At 35.3% G+C, this 21,135-nt stretch overlaps 1 protein-coding gene across 2 annotated transcripts in view; it reads right to left on the bottom strand.

The window, feature by feature from the left end:
• ADAM10 (ADAM metallopeptidase domain 10) overlaps window positions 1-21,135 on the bottom strand; it is an 86,382-nt gene that overhangs the window by 53,686 nt on the left and 11,561 nt on the right. For both annotated transcript variants that reach the window (XM_031668616.1, XM_031668617.1), the window contains exon 3: window positions 15,395-15,495. In XM_031668616.1, the coding sequence (XP_031524476.1) occupies window positions 15,395-15,495 (101 nt within the window). The remainder of the gene's footprint in view (window positions 1-15,394; window positions 15,496-21,135) is intronic.

Genomic DNA, 21,135 nt, shown 5'->3' with positions numbered 1-21,135 from the left:
TAGACTTTCTGAACGTATCATCTATTTCTCTTATGCTCTTTTCTGTATTTTCCATCCTTTTCTTAGCAATTGGCTCTATTTTCTTATATTATCCAAATCTAAATCCATCAAATTCCTAATTTTTGTTGTTATATTTGTCAATTCTAAATTTCCCATCAGTTCTTTTCTTAATTTTCAATTTTCTGCTAAAATTTTAAATTTAGTCTTTATGACTTGAATATATTAAAGTCTGTGTCAGATAATTTTCTTATCCAGGTACCATTTCCTTTGTCGGTTGACTCTCTTGTTCTTCCATCATGTTGTTTTGTTAGTTCATATACTGGTTACATTGAACTGAGTGCCAGGCTATGTATATGGATAACCACAGATTTAATGTGAGGTTGTGACTGACACCTTTCTCAAAAGATTTACTTTCACTTCTAGTAAGCAGAGTTAGGCTCGGTGCACTAGTAATCCTGCATCACCTTAATCCAATCAGGGACTGAGATGTGGTGTGAAACTTTAATCCCTGTGAGGAGAGGTTGAACATTTTATGATTTATACCCTTACTCTTAGGGAGTAGTCCTTCAAGGTCCCAACCAATAGCTCTTCTGCGCAGATCCTAAACAATATTTTCATCCTCAACCTAATAAATCTGCACAGTTCTACTCTCCCTCTCAGTCTCTCAGCTACCTCCTCAGAAACTCAAAGACACACCTGGAGAAAAGGTAGAACCAAATACCAGGATCACCATTCTAGGTGTATACTTTTTTCTAAGATCTTGGTCCCATACTACTTCACAGTCATGTTATCTTTCCAATGCCTTCAAATAAATACATACAAATATACAAAACACATATATGGAGATATACATATACAAATAAAAATAAAGTATTTTTATTTTCAGGCCACGTTGCTTTATATTAGTTGTACTAATCAGTTGTTCTCTACTTCTTAAAAACAATTCTTTATTAATTTTATACTTTGTGAACACATAATATTTTATACAAACTTTATAACTTGCCTTCACTTTAAGATGCCTTTTATTTTTAATATTCATGTAGTAAAATATATTCATCTTTTTTATACTGAAAAGTTTTATGTTTTCAAAACATTTCTCCAGATCAAAATCCAAAATATTTTATAACATCTTTTGTGAAGTGTGTTTTCAAATGTTTTGCCCATTATCTATTAAATTTTTTTATTTTTAAATTTTGTGGGTACATAATAGGTATATATATTTATGGGGTACATAAGATATATAATACTTTGATACAGTACTGCAATGTGGAAATCACATCATGTTAAATGGTGAGCCCATCCCCTCAAGCATTTATCCTTTTTGTTACAAAAAATACAATTACACTCTTTTAGTTGCTTTAAAATGTACAATTTAATTATTATTGACTATAGTTGCCCTGCTGTGCTTTCAAATACTAGGTCTTATTCATTCTTTCTAACATGTTTTTGTGCCCATTAACCATCCCCACTTCCCCCACCACTGCTCTAATACTTATTACACCCTCTAGTAACCATCCTTCTACTCTCTATCTCCATGAGTTCAATTATTTTAATTTTTAGCTCCTACAAATAAGTGAGAATACGTGAAGTTTGTCTTTCTGTGCCTAGCTTATTACACTTAACATAACGACCTCCAGTTCCATCCATGTTGTCACAAATCACAGAATCTAATTCTGTTTTATGGCTAAACAGTACTCTATTGTGTATATGTACCACATTTTCTTTATCCATTCATCTATTAACGGACACTTAGGCTGCTTCCAAATCCTGCCTTTGTGAACAGTGCTGCAACAAACATGGGAGTGCAGCTATCTATATGATATATCTCTTTGGGTAGATCTGCAGCAGTGCGATTGCTGGATTATGGTAGTTCTATTTTTAGTTTGTTGAGGAACCTCCAAACTATTCTCCATTGTAGTTGTACTAATTTGCATTCCCACCAACAGTGTATGAGGGTTTCCTTTTCCCCGCATCCTCACCAGCATTTGTTATTGCCTGTCTTTTGGATAAAAGCAATTTTTACTGGGGTGAGACGATATTTCATTGTAATTTTTATTTGCATTTCTCTGAGGATCAATGATGTTGAGCACCTTTTCATATGCGTGTTTGCCATTTGTATGTCTTTTAGGAAATGTCTCTTCAGATATTTTGGCCATTTTTTAATCAGATTAGATTTTTTTCTATATAGTTATTTCAGCTCCTTATATATTCTGGTTATTAATCCCGTCAGACAAGTAGTTTGCAAATATTTTCTCCCATTCTGTGGGTTGTCTCTTCACTTTGTTAATTGTATCCTTTGCTGAGCCGAAGCTTTTAACTTGATGTGATCCATTTGTCCATTTTTGCTTTGGTTGCCTGTGCTTATGGGGTTTTACTCAATAAATTTTTGTCCACATAAAAGTGGGGAGTTTCTTCAATGTTTTCTTGTAGCAGTCTCACAGTTGAGCACTTAAATTTAAGTCTTAATTCATTTTTATTCGATTGTTGTATATGATGAGAAATAGAGGTCTAGTTTCATTCCTCTGCATACCGATACCCAGTTTTCCCAGCACCATTTATTGAAGAGATTATCTTTACCCCAATGTGTGTTTTTGGCGCCACTGTAAAAAATGCACTGTAGGTGTATCAATTTGTTTCTGAGGTCTCTATTCTGTTCCATGGGTCTATGTGTCTGTTTTCATGCCAGTGCCATGTTGTTCGGTTACTACAGCTCTACAGTATAATCTGAAGTCAGGTAATATGATTCCTCCAATTTTGTTCTTTTTGCTCAGGACAGCATTGGTCATTCTGAGTTTCTTCTGGCTCCATAAAACATTTCAAATGGTTTTTTCTATTTCTGTGAAGAATGACAATGGTATTTTGGTAGCAACTGTATTGCTTTTTGTAATATGAACATTTTAACAACACTGATTCTTCCAATATATGAACATAGAATGTCCTTCCATTTTTTTGTGTCCTCTTCGATTTCTTTCATCAGTGTTTTATACTTTTCATTGTAGAGATCTTTCACTTCTTTGGTTAATTCCTAGGTATGTAACTTTATTTGTGGTTATTGCAAATAGAATTGCTTTTCTTTTTCAGACTGTTATTGGAAACAACAGTAGAAATGCTACTGATTTTTTTATGTTGACTTTGTATCCTGCAACTTTACTGTATTTGTTTGTCAGTTCTAATAGTTTTTTGGTGGAGTCTTCAGGTTTTTCCAAATATAAGATTATAAAAATCTGCAAACAGGCATATTTTGACTTCTTCATTTCCAATCTGGGGGCACTTTATTTCTCTCACTTCTCTGACTGCTCTAGCTAGGACTTCCAGTACTATGTTGAATAACAGTGGTGAAAGTAGGCATCTTTCTTGTGTTCCCAATCTTACAAAAAAGGCTTTCAGTTTTTGCCCATTCAGTATGATACTAGCTATGGATCTGCTGTATATCACTTTTATTATGTTGAGATACGTACCTTCTATACACAATTTTTTTAGCATTTTTATCATGAAGGGATGTTGAATTTTATCAACTGCTTTTTCAGCATCAGTTGAAATGATCATATAACTTTGAAGTTATATGAAGTTATATGAATGAAGGCATTCTGTTATGATGTATCACACTGACTGATTTGCGTACATTGAACCATTCTTGCATCCCTGGGATAAATCCCACTTAGTCATGATGAATGATCTTTTTAATGAATTGCTGATTCAGTTTGCTAGCATTTTGTTGGTAATTTTTCCATCAATATTCATGAGACATGATGGCCTGCCGTTTTCTTTTTTTGCTGCCTTTATCTGGTTTTGGTATCAGAGTAATACTGGCTTCCTAGAATGAGTTTGAAATTTTCCCTCCTGCTTTATTTTTTGGAATCGTTTCAGTACAATTGGTATTAGTTATACTTTAAATATTTGGTAGAATTCAACAGTGAAGCCCCTGGGTCCCAGGCTTTTCTTTACTGGAAGACTTTTTATTACAGATTCAATTTCATTATTTGTCATTGGTCTGTTCAGGTTTTGAACATCATGGTTCAATCCTGGTAGGTTGTATGTGTCTAAAAATGTATCCATTTCCTCTACATTTTGCAATTTATTGGCATATAGTTGCTCAAAGTACCCACTAATGATCCTTTGAATTTCATCTATACCACTTATAATATGTCTCCTTTTTCATCTCTGATTTTATTTATTTAGGTCTTCTTTTTTCTTAGTCTGGCTAAAAGTTTATCAATTTTACGATTTCAAAAAACAACTTTTTGTTTCTTTGATCTTTTATATTGTCTTCATTTCTATTTCATTTACTTCTGCTCTGATCTTTATTATTTCTTTTCTTCTACTAATTTTGGGTTTGGTTTGCTCTTGCAAAATGCATCATTGGGGTATTTATTTGAAGTTTTCTTTCTTTCTGGATGCAGGCATTTATAGCTACATAAACTTTCCTCTTAGTACTACTTTTACTGTATCCCATAGGTTTTGGTATGTTGTGTTTTCTTTGTTTTTTGAGACAGCATCTCCCTCTGTTGCCCAGGCTGCAGTACAGTGGCACAATCTTGCTCACTGCAACCTCCTCCTCCTGGGTTCAAGCAATCCTCCTGTCTCAGCCTCCCAAGGACCTGCGACTAAAGGCATGCACCACCATACCTGGCTACTTTTAAAACTTTTTGTAAAGAAAAGTTCTCACTACAGACCCCAGGCTGGTGTCAAACTCCTGGGCTCAAATGATCATTCCACATCACCTTGCTAAAGTGCTGGAATTACAGACATGAGCCACCACTCCCAGCCAGTAAGTTGTGTTTCCATTATCAATTCTTCAAGAAATTTTCCAATTTTCTTTTTAATTTTTTCACTCACCTACTGGTCATTCAGCAGCATACGGTTTACTTTCCATGTAATTGTATAGTTTCAAAGACTCTTTTTGTTATTGATTTCTAGTTTTATTCGAGTGTAGTCAGAGAAGATACCTGATATTATTGCAATTTTTTGAACGTTTGAAGACTTGTTTTATAACCAAACATATGGTCTATTCTTGAGAATGACCCAGGTGCTGAGGAGAAAAAAATGTGTATTCTGCAGCCATTGGATGAAATGGTCTATAAATACCTATTAGGTCCATTTTTTCTATACTGAAGATTAAGTCCAATGTTTCTTTGTTGATTTTCTGTCTGGAAGGTCTATCCATTGCTGAAAGTGGTATTAAAGTCTTCAGCTATTATTGTATTGAAATCTCTCTCTCTTTAGCTCTAATAATATTTGCTTTACATATCTGGGTGTTCCAGTATTGGGTACATATATGTATTAGGCCATTTTTGCATTGTTATAAAGAAATAACTGAGACTGAGTAATTTATCAAGAAAAGAGATTTAATTGGCTCATGGTTCTGCAGGCTTTACAGGAAGCATGGTGCTGGCATCTGCTTGGCTTCTAGAGAGGTCTCAGAAAGCTTGTAAGCACGGGCAAAAGGTGAAGGGGGAGCAGGCACATGACACGCTGGAAGCAGGAGCAAGCAAGAGTGTCTGTAGGGGGAGGTGCCACACACTTCTAAACCACCAATTCTCACGAGAACTCACTATCACAAAAACAGCACCAAGCCATGGGGGATCTGCCCCCATGATCCAAACACCTCCCACCAGGTCCCACCTCCAGCACTGAGGATTACAATTCAACAGAAAGTTTGAGCAGAGACAAATATCCAAACTATATTAATATATATTTTTACAGTTGTTAAATCCTCTTGCTGAATTGACTCCTTGACATATATATATATATTTATATTTATATATTTATATAAAAATATATATATATATATATTTTTTTTTGAGACAAAGTCTTGGTCTGTCACCCAGACTGGAGTGCAGTGGCCCGATCTCAGCTCACTGCAACCTCCATCTCCTGGGTTCAAGTGATTCTCCTCCCTCAGCCTCCCAAGTAGCTGGGATTACAGATGCCCACCACCACACCCAGCTAATTTTTGTATTTTTAATAAAGACAGGATTTCACCATATTGGCCAGAGTGGTCTTAAACTCCTGGCCTCAGGTGATCCACCCACCTCAGCCTCCCAAACTGCTAAGATTACAGGCGTGAGCTACCAGGCCTGGCCCCCTTTATAATTATATAGTGACCATCTTTGTCTCTTACAGTTTTTGTCCTGAAATCTATTTTGACTGATACAAGTATAGCTATTCCTGCTCTTCTGGTTTCCACTGGAATGGAATATCTTTTTCCACCATTTTATTTTCAGTCTATGTGTAACTTTACAGGTAAAATGTGTTTCTTGTATGCAATAGATCACTGGATCTTTGGGGTTTTTTAATCTATTTAGCTACTCTATGTCTTTTGATTAAAGAGTTTGGTCTATTGACATTCAGTGTTATTACTGATAAGTAAGGACTTACTCCTGCTATTTTGTTATTTGTTTCTGGTTGTTTTGTGGCCTTCTCTTCCTTCTTTCCTTCCTGTCTTCCCTCTAGTGAAGCTGATTTTCTCCGGTGGTATGATTTAATTTCTTGCTTCTTATTTTGTGTATCTATCATATGTTTTTTGATTTGAAGTTACCATGAGGCTTGCAAATACTATCTTACAATCATCATTTTAAACTGACGACAACAGTGATTGCCTAAAGAAGCAAAAAGAAGACTAATAAAAACTTTAACTTTGTCCCCCTGCTTTTTAAGCTTGTTTCTATTCATGCCTTCTTGTAGTGTCTATACCCTGAAATGTTATTTTTTATCAGTTCATCATTTGGTCTTTCTACCCAAGATATGAGCAATTTATATACAATAACAGATACACAATATTCTGTGTACTTATTACCGATGAGTTTTATATCATCGTATTATTTCTTACTGCTCATTCACATCCTTTTCTTTCTGACTGAAGTACTCTCTTTAGCACTTCTTGTAGGACAAGTCTGGTGTTGATGAAATCTATCCATTTTTGTTTGTCTGGGAAAGTCTTTATTTCTCCTTTGTGTTTGAAGGCTATTTCCCTGAATACACTGCTATAGGATAAAAAACTTTTTCCTTCAGCACTTTAAACACATCATGCCACTCTCTCCTGGCCTGTAAAATTTCCACTGAAAAGTCTGCTGCCAAATCTCTTAGAGCTCCACTGCAGGTTATTTGTTTCTTTTTTCTTGCTGCTTTTAGGACCTTTTCTTTACGGCCTTTGCTGGTTTGATTATTAAATGCCTTGAGTTAGTCTTCATTGGGTTAAATCTGCTTAGTGCTTCATAACCTCCTTACACTTACATGTTCATATCTTTTTCTAGGTTTGAGAAGTTCTCTGGTATTATCCCTTTGAATAAACTTTTTACCCCTATCTCTTTCTCTACCTCCTCTTTAAGGCCATGATTCTTACGTTTGCCCTTTTGAGGCTATTTCCTAGATATTATAGGTGTTCTTCATTCTTTTAGAGTATTCCTTTTTCTTTTGTCTCTGACTTTATATTTTCAAAGTTGTCTTCAAGCTCACTAATTCTTTTACCAATTCTGTTACTAAGAGACTCTGATGCATTCTTCAGTACATCAATTGCATTTTTCAACTCTAGAATTTCTGCTTGATTCTTTTTAATTATTTCAATTTGTTTTTTAAATTTATCTGATAGTATTCTGAATTCCTTCTCTGTGTTATCTTGAACTTCTCTGAGTTTCTTCAAAACAGCTATTTTTAATTCTCTGTCTGAAAGGTCACCTATCTCTGGATCCATTCTTCAGGATTTGTTCCCAGTGCCTTATTTAGTTTATTTGGTGAAGTCATGTTTTCCTGGATGGTCTGGACGCTTGTGGATGGTGGTTCATGTCTGGGCAATGAAGAGTTATGTATTTACTGTAGTCATCCCAGTCTGGGCTTATTTGTGCCTATCCTTCTTGGAAAGGCTTTCCAGGTGCACTGTCCATTTTTTAATTGGCATTTGTGCTTTTTTTTTTTTTTAATTGAGTTATAACAGTTCTTTACGTATTCTGGAAAATAAGCCTTTTATCAGAGATATTGTGGACATTTTCTCAGTCTATGGCTTGTTTTCATATTTTTCTTAACTATGTTTTTTGCAGCAAGGTTTTTCATTTTGATGAAGTCCAGTTTACATGCTTTTCATAGGGAATTTTTGTGCCTTGAGAAATTGTTATCACAAGTCACAAAAATTTCTCCTATGTTTTTCCCTAGTTTTAGTTTTAGCTTTAGCATATAGGTCTACTTTCCATTTTGAGTTAATTTTTGTATAAGGTGTGAAGTATAGGTGAATCTCAATTTTTTTTTTCATATGGATATCCAATTGTTCCAGTACCATTTGTTGAAAAGACTGTTCTTTCCTCTTTTAAATTACCTTGGGACTTTTGCAAAAATCAACTGACCATGTGAACTCTCTATGTTGCTACATTTACCTATATGTTTACCCTTAGGCCAAGATGACACTATCTTGATTACTCTAACTTTATACTAAGTCTTAAAAACCAAATACTATTGAATCTTCCATCCTTGTTCTTTTTTGAAAATTGTTTTGTCTATTCTAGGTCTTTTACCTTTCAGTATAACTTTTAGAATCAGTTTGTCAATTACTAGATAAATGTCCACTGCAAGTCTTGATACTGACTGCACTGAATCTGCAGAACAACTTGGGGAGAACTGACATACTAACATTGAGGATTCCAACCACAAACAGAGTACATTTCTCAATTTATTTAGATCTTTAATTTTTCTTGGCAATATTTTCTAGTTTTTCATGTACACATCTTGCACATATTTTGTTAAATTTATTCTACATATTTTATATTTTGATGCTGTTTTACTTAATTTTTTTCATTTTCTAAATATTCATTGCCAGTATATAGAATACAACTGATTATACCAACTTTTAGTCTATGTCCTTGATAAGTCTGCTTGATTCTAGTAACTTTTTCTAGGTATACTCTTGTATTACCTTTAACCACTTCCTTTATAATCTGTATGCCTTTCATTTATTTTTCTTGCCTTATTGTGGTGGCTAGGACTTTCAGTATAATGCTGAGTAAAAGTTTCTGTTCCTTGGCTGAGCACAGTGGCTCACACCTGTAATTCTGGCACTTTGGGAGGCCGAGGCGTGCAGATCATGAGGTCAAAAGTTCAAGACCAGCCTGAGCAACATGGTGAAACCCCACCTCTACCAAAAATACACAAAAGTGGTGGATGTGGTGGTGCGCACCTATAATCCCAGCTACTCAAGAAGTTGAGGCGGGAGAATCACTTGAACCTGGGAGGCAGAGGTTGCAGTGGGCCGAGATCATGCCACAGCACTCCACCCTGGGTGACAGAGTGAGACTCCGTCTCAAAAAAGAAAAAAAAGCTTTTATTCGTGGTCTCAAAGGAAAAGGACTTAGTCTCTCACTTTTAAGCATGGTATCAGCTGTAGGTTTTTTATAAAAGCTCTTACTAGCCTAAGAAAGCTTCCTTCTATTTTTAGTTTGCCATGTGTTGAGTGTTAAAATTTGGCAATGTTTTTTACTAGTCTACTGAGATAATCAGAGGGGTTTCATCCTTTATTATGTTTATGTGGTGGATTACACAAATTTTCTAATGTTAATTTTGCATTTCTGGTATAAACTTCATTTGAGCATAATGTGTTATTTTTTAATATATTGCTGGATTTCACTTGCTAATATTTTAAGAAATTTTACTTTTACATTCATGAGGAATATTGGCCTGTAGCTTAGTTTTCTTGTAATGTCTCTGTTTGGTATGACTATCAAAGTAACACTGGCCTCATAAAATGTGAAGTTTTCTCCTTATTTACTTTATTTATTTATTTATTTATTTTTGAGGCAGAGTCTCACTCTGTCACGAGTGCAGTGATGCGATCTCAGCTCACTGCAAGCTCCACCTCCCGGGTTCATGCCATTCTCCCACCTCAACCTCCCGAGTAGCTGGAACTACAGGTGCCTGCCACCATGCCCAGCTAATTTTGTTTTTGTATTTCTAATAGAGATGGGGTTTCACCTGTGTTAGGAAGCTCTCAATCTCCTGACCTAGTGATCCTGCTGCCTCGGCCTCCCAAACTGCTGGGATTACAGGTGTGAGCCAACACACCCGGCCGTTTTCTCTGTATTTTCTTAAGGACTTTAAGACTGTACTTAATGATAAACTCTGAGAATATGGATCCATAAAATTAATTCATAGCATAATTAACTAAATCCAATTTCTTTTCCATCATTTTATGACCCAAATCCAAAACAATAAGTTTTGTTTTTTTTTTTAAATAGGTTCTCACTCTGTGGCCTGGGCTGGAGTACACTACACTGGCGCAATCAATCATGGCTCACTGCACTCTCAACCTTCTATATTCAAGCAATCCTCCTACCTCAGCATCCGACAAGCTGTGACTACAGGAGTGAATCATCTCACCTAGCTCTTTAAATGTTACAACTGTGTCTTTTCATTTAAATTGCATTTCTTTTAGACTAATTTGGTCTGGCTTTTTTTTTTTTAATCACTCTAACCATCTCAGTTTCTTCATGTGCTTAGTCCATTTGTATTTTTTTAGTTAAAAAAAACAGAGACAGGGTCTCACTATGTTGGCCAGGTTAGTCTTGAACTTTTGGCCTCAAGCAATCGTCACACCTCAGCAGTCCATTTATATTTAATACAGTCATTCATATGGTTAGATTTAAACTTACCATCTTGCTATTTATTTTCTATTTGTTCCATCTGTTTTTTGTTCTCTTTTTCCTAACTTCTCTTAACTGTTTTTAATTACATTTGATTTATTTTATTAACCTGTTAAATTATTTCCTTTTCTTTTCTCAATGGTTGCTCCAGGGCAGAGGAAATTCCTGCAAACTTTTTCTTAAAAGGCCTAATAGTAAACATTTAGACTTTTAAACATGTAGTTGTTCTCTATCACAACTACTCAAGTCTGCCACTATAATGTAAAAGCAGCCATAGACAACCTATCAATGAATAGGTGTAGCTGTGTTCTAATAAAACTTTACTTACAAAAGCAAACAGTTGGCCCACAGGCAGTAGTTTGCTGACCCCAGCTCTAGGGTTTACAATATCCATCTTTATCACGGCACAGTTTACCTGCCAAAATTACACCACTTCACAAATTGTTTAAGAAACATACTTCCATTCTTCTTTCTCTTGTCCTTTGTGCTACTGTCATAAATTTTGATTCTCTGTATATTACAAAATCCATTATACCTTACTATTTTGACTTAGGTAATAATCTCTTGAAGATTTTTTTAAATGAGAAAAAAAACTGCTTAATATTTATCGATGTAGTTACTATTTTATGTTCTTCACTCCTCTGTGTATATCTGAGTTTCCATCTGGTATCTTTTTCCACCTGAGAACTTCCTTTAATGTTTCTTACAGTGTAGGTCACTTAGACACAAATTCTCTCAATTTTTATTTAAAAAGACATTTAATTTGCCCTTGTTTTTGAAAATTATTTTCACTGAATATAGAATCCTAGTTCGGCAGACTTTCTTTCAACACTTTGAAGATGTTATTCTGTGTCTTCCAGTTTGCACTGTGTGATGAGCAGTCACCAGTTATACTTCTCTTTGTTCCCCTGTATGTAAATGTATCTCCTTTTCTCTGGCTGCTTTTATGGTTTTTTATGATTTTCAGGTGTTTCCAATAATTTAATTGTAATATACCCTGGTATGGTTTTCTTTGTGTTTATCCTGCGTGTGTTTCATTGAGTTTCTTGGACCATGAATTGAAATTTTTCTTCATATCTGAAAAATTTGGAGGCATTATTTAAAAAATTTTTTTTTCTGCATCTCTTCCCCCGGACGTCTATTATTTTCTCTCTGTGCTTAGATATGGATACTGTTTATTGTTTCATTTTCCTTTATTCAAGTATACTCATATTGAGTTCTGCAGTAATTAATTCTCTTTTAAGCCTATCCACTAAATTTTTTACTTCAGATAACATACTTTTCACCCTAGAAGTTCCTTTGGTTTTTTATTAGAATTTCCATTCTCTTCTTTTTGTGTTCATGTCTTTAATTCTTTGAACATACTAATAATAGTTATTTTAAAGTCCTTGCCTGTTAATGTCTGTAATTACTGGTTGTGTTTCTATTTAGGTGGCTTTTCTTATTATTATGAATCATATTTTTCAGTTTCTTGTCATCTAGTAATGTTCTTTGAATGTTGAACACTGTTATATTGTTGAGTATCTGGACTTAATGTCCTCCTTAAAAAAATATTATTGAGCTTTTCTCTGACAGACAGCTAATTTATTTGAAAAGCAGTTTGACATTTTTGAGGCTTGTTTTTCTGCTTAGGAAGGGCAGGTCTGAAGCAGCTTCTACTCTAGGGCTAGGTTAGCCCTGCTACCATGGCTTGAGGTATCTACTAAGTGTAATTTTTTGAGAGACAGGGTCTCGCACTGCTGCCCGGACTGGGGTGCCATGGCACAATCATGGATCACAGCAGCCTCAACCTCCTGGGCTCAAGAAATCCTCTTGTCTCAGCCTCCAGAGTAGCTGAGACTATAGGTGCTCACCACCACACTCAGCTAATTAGAAAAAAAAAAAAAATTATGGAGATGAGATCTGGCTAGGTTGCCCAGGCTGGTCTCGCACTCCTGGCCTCAAGTGATCCTCCTGCCTCAGCCTTCTAAAATGCTGGGATTACAGGCATGAACCACTCACACCCGGCCCAAGTACTGTTTTTGATAGTTGTTCATTTCACAGAGTCCCAGTAGTTTTTCTTTGTCTCATAGTTTTCTCAAAGAATTTCATCCTGTGCAGGCAGGCACAGCTTAGTATTCAGTTAAGACTCAAGGAAGGCAACACCTGTGCAGATATCTGGAGCTTTTTCTCAGCAAAGCTCTCTCCTCTCAGATATTGTGCCTGTAAGTCCAGACACCTCAGTCTTCCTGAATTCTTACTTCTAACTCTTCAACTTAGCAACATTGTTGTGTACTTACTCTTCTTGAGATCTCCTTCTGTGTGTCATATCTGAAATTTCGACTCCACTCAAAAAGTCAGGGAAATCACAGAGATATTTATTTCCTCACTCTGAGATCTCAATCCTGCAATGCTTGTTTTCTAATGTTTGAAAATAATTGTTTGAAATATTTTGTTTGACACCGGGCGCTGTGGCTCACGCCTGTAATCCCAGCACTTTGGGAGGCCGAAGTGGGTGGATCATGAGGTCAGGAGATCGAGATCATCCTGGCTAACACGGTGAAACCCTGTCTCTACTAAAAATACAAAAAATTAGCCGGGCGTGGTGGTGCGCGCCTGTAGTCCCAGCTACTCAGAGGCTGAGGCAGGAGAATGGCGTAAACTCGGGAGGCAGCGCGAACCCGGGAGGCGGCACTTTCAGTGAGCTGAGATCGCGCCACTGCACTCCAGCCTGGGCGACAAAGCGAGACTCCGTCTCAGAAAAAAAAAAAAAAAAAAAGGAAAGAAATACTTTGTCTGGTTTTCTAGTTGTTTACTGTAGAAAGCCTAGTTAGGTATCAGTTACTCTATCACAGCTTGAAAGTGAAATCCACAAGTTTCAAAGTTTTCATTTTAGACATTTAATACTTCAATCCATCTGGACTTTTTTGTTGTAAATATGGTGTAGGATCGTGATCCAACTTCGACTTTTTTTCAAATAAACATTTTTTTCTGGATCCATTTATTCAGTGGTACCCACTACTTTCCTTACTAATTTGGGATTGCATCTCTACCACATAACGAGGTTTCATACATGCATGGGTCTTTTTCAAAGCACTCATTTTTATTCCACTAGTTAATCTGTCCATCCCTGTGCTATCACACTCTCAATTATTATCACAAGTCTTAATACCTCCTAGGGTAAATCCTCTTTCCCTCTTTCCTGTTCATTATCTTTAAATGGGCCCTACTTCTTCTTAGTCCTTACTTTTCCATGTAACATTTTTCACCCATTGAGGGTTGTGAATAAGCCTGTGTATTGGACTACCATTGAATCTACAAATCAATACAGGGAGAACTGACATTTTTATAATATTAAATATTATTTCCCAAATAAGGTATATCTCTCCATTCATTTAAAATCAATCTTCCTTAATATTTTTATAAAGTTTTTATTTTCCTTATATGGGTGTTATAATTCGTTACATTTATTCTATAATACATAATATTCTCTGATACTATTAACAATATCCACTCTTTCATTATATTTCTGGTACTCTACTCGTGGTATAAATAAATGCAACCTTCTGTTGTATCTTAATATTTTATCAAGCCACTCTGCTAAATTCTATCATATCTAACAGTCTGTAATCTCATCCCCTCTACCCACATTGCCAGTACATCAGTACAAGCCCCTATCACTTTTCAACTGAATAACTACAACAACTTCTCATTAGTCTCCTAAACTCTAGTCTTAAACTCTACCCCCATGTTAAAAATTCTTTACTGATCTTTCTGTCTCCTTGGCCTTTGTACGTACTGTTCCTCCTGCTTGGAATAGTCTTTCCATATCTTCGTGGCTAACCTAACTCCTACTTATTCTTAAGGTCTGATTATTGCCTTCAAATACTTATCAGGCTAGATTAGCTATTCCTCTTATGTGTAGAATATCATCCTATACTTAATCCTCTTCTATCTCCCACAACTCTAAATTGTTTCTCGATGTCTCCAATTAAACGATAAACTTTTAAGAATAAGCCTTCATCGTAATCTCCACATATTCCCAGAACTTTCCACAGTCTCTGACATATGGCAGAAGATCAATATGTATTTCTTCAATACATGTAAAAATAAAATCTCACTTAATACTAGAAAGACCCACCTGAAACAGAACTGTTTATGCCATTTTACTGATCAAGGAACAGATCTGAATACAAATATTCATGGCTCAGGAAACATTACTCTACCATACTACTTTTAGAAAGGATGTCCAAAATATACAATAAATGTTTTATCATAAAAGAAAAAATGTTTTCTCATTTTGAACTTACGTTTTGAATAACTATAACCTGTCACCTATGACTAAAGAAAGAGGAGGGGGAAAAAAAGAAGAATTAAAATATGAAAAGCCCTGAGATTTTTATTAACATGACTAATCAGATTGTCTGTCAACATACAACGTTCAGTGTTAAAAATGAGGAATACCTTGGCAAACCAAGGCAAGTGGTCACTCTAATTTTAATACTAATATAAATATTTACGTTTATATAAAACATTTGTTTTCTTTTATAACAAAATATGTAAAGGATAGTATATTTTAGACGTGTAATTTTTCTTGGGTCACATATATTTGTATTCAAACCTCAGCCCCATCTTTTTCTTACTGGCCTGTTACCTGGCCTCTTTGAGCATTAAAAAACACTCCCCATAGTGGTATAAATCTTTCAGAAATTCTAGAACATACATTTTTAAATGCAGATATACATCCTCAAGTTCATTTCCATTTCCTAAATGCAAGCTAGTGTTAAAATCCTTACCTGTGTTACTTCCTCTACACCAGTCATCTGGTATTTCCTCATTCTTTCAAATACTGAATGATCTGCACAGCCCCCCTGAGGACCGTATTTATGGGGATAGTCTAAAATACAAAAAAGAAACATCGTTACTGTCACATATTTAGGTATAACCAATTATAAATAATTTTTATTTATAAATCTTATAAATAAAAATTTAACTGTCTTAACTAATGAAAACCATAAATGTTTATTGAGTACCTATGGAAAAGGCATTATGCTAGGCATTTTAATGTTAAAACCTAGCAGGCTCCTAAGTTCTCCCTCAATAAAAACCACTGGTCTTTAGCTTTTTGTCATACAGATGATTTGTGATTTCTAAAAAAGGATAGTAATCACTCATTATTCTGACCCTATCACCAATATACTGAATTTGGCTATCATCAAGATAATATTTATGTTTCTGGTCAATCATCTGGCAGGGGTCAAGAGAATCCTTCTGCAGCATTCCTGACCTCCATCAGGAGGACACTAGCAAAAATAAAGGAGAACCCCAAAACTCTGCCTATTCTTGGGAAGATACTCCCCCACCCCTCATTTCACAAAACACAACTTTCTACCACTTTCTCCCTTAGGACCATTAACACTATTCTCACAGTAGCTCAATTTTTACAGTCATGAGACTGTATCACTGACTACCTCAACTTATTACAGGCATTTGTTGTCACCCAAGTCACTACTGCCCTTATTTCCTTATTTTTAGATCCTGACCCACTGTCAGTCTCTCTGACACCACCCCATCATGACTGACGACATCATTCATCATTCATTCATCATCATTCATCATTCATGACGATGATCTTTCCAATACACTCAGTTCTTTTCTCCAATGATTTTTTTCCTACCTCAGCTTCTCATTTCCATAGTTACACTTCTGAACTTGTCATTATTGGTAACTGAAAATGCTTCATAATCTCAACTTCCAGTATTCTACTTTCTTTCCACCAGTCATCTTTTCAGCACATTCCCTCTAGGCTCCAACAACCCTTTAACATCAGTAAGACCCTTTAATTCAATGCTACCACCTTATTGTCTATCACAAGATATTCTTTTTCTTCCTTATTTAGTTTAAATCCCATAGTCAATTATTATTATAATTACACCACTGCATTCACCATCAACTCCCTTGTGCTCCACCCCAACACCCTTGAAGGGAGTTGATGGTGAATGCAGTGGTGTCTTTCTTACTTCAGAAGTGTAACTATGGAGGAGAGAAGCTCCTCCTGAAGCTGAATGAGGCTAAAGAAAAACTAGTAATTATGACCAGTCTCATTTAAAAGTCATAATCTATAACCTCAAGCAGTTCCTTAATGCCAGCTAGCAACTGAATTTCCAGTCTATTCTCAATTTAATTCACCTAGTTAACACCAGGCAGTTCTTACTTTGCCACACCAGTAACTGCCAGTCATAAAACTGACCATGCAAGCTGAAACTATGCAAAATGATCTTAACAATCAATGGGGAAAAAATTACAATTGTTCTGTGACCTTTAAAATCTTTTGTCAAAACACTAAAACTCACTTACCATTGGTTATTAATGTATAGGGGAACAAAAAAATAAAACATTTATTTAGTACATTGTTACTTAAAACATTGGAATTTTAAAAGAATTAGTGTTTTATTTCTTCATAAATTGAATTTCAAATATAATGAATTAAAAATATAAATTCCTTTTGAAAGCTTGAAACTTAGGGTAAAAAAAATTTCCAAATATTTCCAAAGCAACAAAACAGTATTTATATATGCTTCAAATTCTGTCAGCACAAAACTCTCCCAATAGAAAGGGTCAAGCATACAATTTTTCCCATATACTTTCAAAACTTCTAAAAGACGCCGTTTTCCTTGGTCACCACATTAACTATAAAAATGGACAATGACATTTTCCCTCTAAAATTACTAACAATATAATCCTCATTTCTAGAAAAAGCCTTTGTTCAACTAATGAATAAGCCCTCATTGAGATGCTAAACCATAGGATGCACTGTAGTTCCCCTGAAAAGGCCAAACAGCATATTCTTTCACAAAGAATGAGTCATGGGTGTAGAATATTCAGCCTATTTAAAACAAAGATCAGCTTCAGATCTATTGCCTTTCTTCCAGTTCCTCTGCCAGCCTCTTGCTTTTGTTTTGCTGTTCAAGACACAAATATAAATAGTACATATATTGTGATTCTACCTCAAGCAGGAAATAGCTCTAGTTAACTCTCAATCATCCACTCTTTCGAGGAGGAATATTTACAGTTCAGATTCTCTGTCGAACAGAACTAGGCATAAAATACTCACTTCTTCCATCCTCACTACTTCTAGCAGGGTACCCCTCTGCCTTATGTGACTGGCAGCTCAGAAACTTAACTGCTAGGTCCAAGGCCCTGGCTATGAGATGACTCTCTAATAGTCAAAACTGGGTGGTAATCCCTCCAATAATATGCCATGAATCACCAAATCCAATTTTTAAAAATCTACATTAATTGAATTTAAAATAGAATGACTTCTATAGAATAATATTATTTTGCATAAAAATTACTTTTGTTAATATCCAGGGTATCATGGGGTGGGGTCCTTATCCATGAAAATCGCCATTTATTCCAAAAGTTGCCAACATCAACAAGGATTCACTGATGGAGAGTAGAAGAAAGGATAGGCCTTTTTTTTTCCTTTTGAGAAGAAATGAAAAGTTTGGAGACAGGAAAGAACTCCAAATGTTCTTCCTCCTAAGTCCAGTGGATGGGAGGTCCTTTCCCCCTAGTACCAATTCTCATGTCTTCCCAATCCCCATGTCTAATTTCTGTTTTGGGAGGGTAAGTGGGCATAAGAAAAGCACAGAGTGATTGTCCCTTGAAAGAGGAGGAAGTTGAAGATGACCCCACTTTCCACATGCACTTACAACACTGATCTCTCTGGAAACAGAGATGAGAAGGAGGGCCAGGCATGTCACTTCCCACCCCATGGGTTTTAGAAAGAAAGGGTATTGGCAGCCAAAGGGATAATGGGAGTCAGGTCAACCAGAGAAATGTTGCTTTATTGTTCTGATCAATTACAAATAGAATTACTCGACTCTAAAGTGTTTAAGCAAGAACCTTAGCCCTATTCATTATTGTATGGATAGTTTCTAAAAGTGTCTTGTACAGATTAGGCCCTCAAAAAATGCTGATTAACAAATTAATCAGTTGTTAAACCTGTAAAACTTACAACTGACACTTGGAATGAAAACTTGTAACATACCAACTTTAAGTGTCCATTATTTACATGTATTTGACTTGGGACTATACAGTTATACACAGGGATAAATGGGTGACTCTAGGCCAAAGAACATGTGAATCTCTTTTCCTTTCTCTAGTTCCCAAGCTGTGACAACTGAAAAGAAATATTGTTGCAGCCAGAGTAATAGGGCTGACCCTTCTCCTGTGATCACAGATTCTCTCCTCTAGCAATCAAAAGATCTTCAAGGTTCAAGTCAAATTCCACCTCCCCAGGGAAGTCTTCCTAAATCTCCCTAAAGCTCCCTCACTGAGGTAGTATGCACTATCCCAGGGCTTTGATGACATTCTTGTTGTAGCATTTACCACATTTTGACTCTCTATTACTGAAAATTCCCCTGAAGGTTTTTAATCTTCAGGGGAAATTTTAAAATTCTCTTTCCTGTATATTCACAAACCAATAAATACTTGTTGAATTTAATTTTTCAGCCAGTATCTGGTTTCTATGCCTCTTTTCAAAGGTCATCTGGTAACCAAAGACCTGTAAACTGCTGGTTCCCTTAACCTCCTTTTAGCCTTCATTCCACCTACAATAAATATGAATTGTCTAACACTTTAAATTGTTTCTACAGCAAAGTGTGCTCTAAATTCCTAACTACTTTACAGATTGACTATAACATACAGAACATTCAAAATTAAGACCTGTGTACACATAAATTTCCTAATCACATGTCAATGTTATTTTTAATTGCATTAATTTATTAAGCAAACAAATAAGAAAAATTATTATATGCCAAACAACAGGGATACAAAAATAAATGACATAGAACATGCACTCTCAAGAGCTTTCAGTCTAGCTGAGGTGTCCAACATGTAAACAAGCATGGCATTTAAGTACCAACTTCCCAAGTGTTAAGGTCTCCCTGCAACCATTCACAGGTTATTAAACACAGGTTGAATTTAATTTACTCATCCAGTCAACAGCTGGTTTCCTTCCATGCCTCTCAAAGGTCAGTCATATGACCAAGACCTGTAACCTACTGGATTCAAAAGATAAGGAAGACTCATCAATACATAAACAGCAGTAAAGAGAGGATACCCAGAACTGTGAGGTCTGGAAAAAATTCTAGGAGATTACACCTAAGTTGTATTATCAGCTTGGAGGAGAGAGAATGTATATGCTGCATATGCTACTAGGTTAAATTAAAATTATTTGGGTATTTTGCTTGTCTTGTTTCCAAATGCCCCCTCTCTAGAGCTCAGGCAACACAGCAAGACTTTTTGGTCCTTAGTAGTTATTTCATCCCCTTGCCTCTTCAAAATTTATCTTCTCTTTAATTGAGTAATACTTGATGAGTTAATACAAAAAACCTTATAGTAATTTTGTCTGTAGTAACCCAACCCAATTGTCCCTTAACAGGCAAATGTATTAATAAATCATGGTATCCACACAACAGACTACTATTTATCAACAAAAAATTAACTTTTAATACATACAACATGGATGAATTCCAAAATACTTATGCTGAGTTAAAGCCAGATTTTCTTAAAGAGTACGTAATGTATAATTGTGTTTATATAACATTTAGAAAGCACAAACTAACCTAGAGATCAGTGCAAGAGGGCAGCAGGGAGTAGAGGAGAGAATTACACTGAAAGCTTTTGGGGGTGATGGGCATGTTCACTATCTTAAATGCTATGATAGTTTTATAGACATAAGCATATGTTGAAAGTTATCAAATTATATACTTTATATATAAGCAGCTTATTGCTATCAATTTTTCCTCAATCAAGCTGTTAAAAGAGTAATACTGACTAAAGAGATGTGACAATCAACGGCAACGTGTAGACCTTGATTAAATCCTTTATTTAAAAAAAAAAAAATAGGAGACATTTTTGTTAAGTAATTGGGGAAGTGTGTCCACAGACTATACACTAAGGTATTATTAAATCAATATTTAATTTATAGGTCTAACAGTATAAATCTATGTAACCTTTTTAAAGAGATATCTGGCAATATAGATCAAAATGCATATGTCTCACAATGCTACTTCTAGGAAATTAATCTTAAAAAAAAACCCATAAAAATATTGAGGGGAGAAAATATGTGCAAGAATGTTACCTGTTGCAATTTTTAACAGTAAAAAAGAGGAAATAATCTACACATCCATTAGTTGGCAGGTTGGTAAATAATATATTTATCAAGGACACAACAAAATTTTATGTAGCCATTTAAAGGAAAAATGTAGAGCTATGTTTATTGACACAGAAAGAGACCTAAGATATACTGTACACGAAATTTAAAATGGCATGCGAGATCTGAAGGGCTATTCACAAAAATGTTAATGGGGTGGACACATTTCATTTTAATTTACATAAAAGAATATTTAATTTACTTAAGCAAAATACTTAATTTACATATAAGAATAGCCATTTTATATAGTCATTTGGTAATCAGCACAAAAATATTTTATTTTTACTTTTTATTTCTCTCAGCCATGATCAATCA

This window comes from Papio anubis, chromosome 7 (assembly GCF_008728515.1).
Source record: "Papio anubis isolate 15944 chromosome 7, Panubis1.0, whole genome shotgun sequence".
NCBI lineage: Eukaryota > Metazoa > Chordata > Mammalia > Primates > Cercopithecidae > Papio > Papio anubis.
This window is presented reverse-complemented; position numbering and strand designations above follow the sequence as displayed.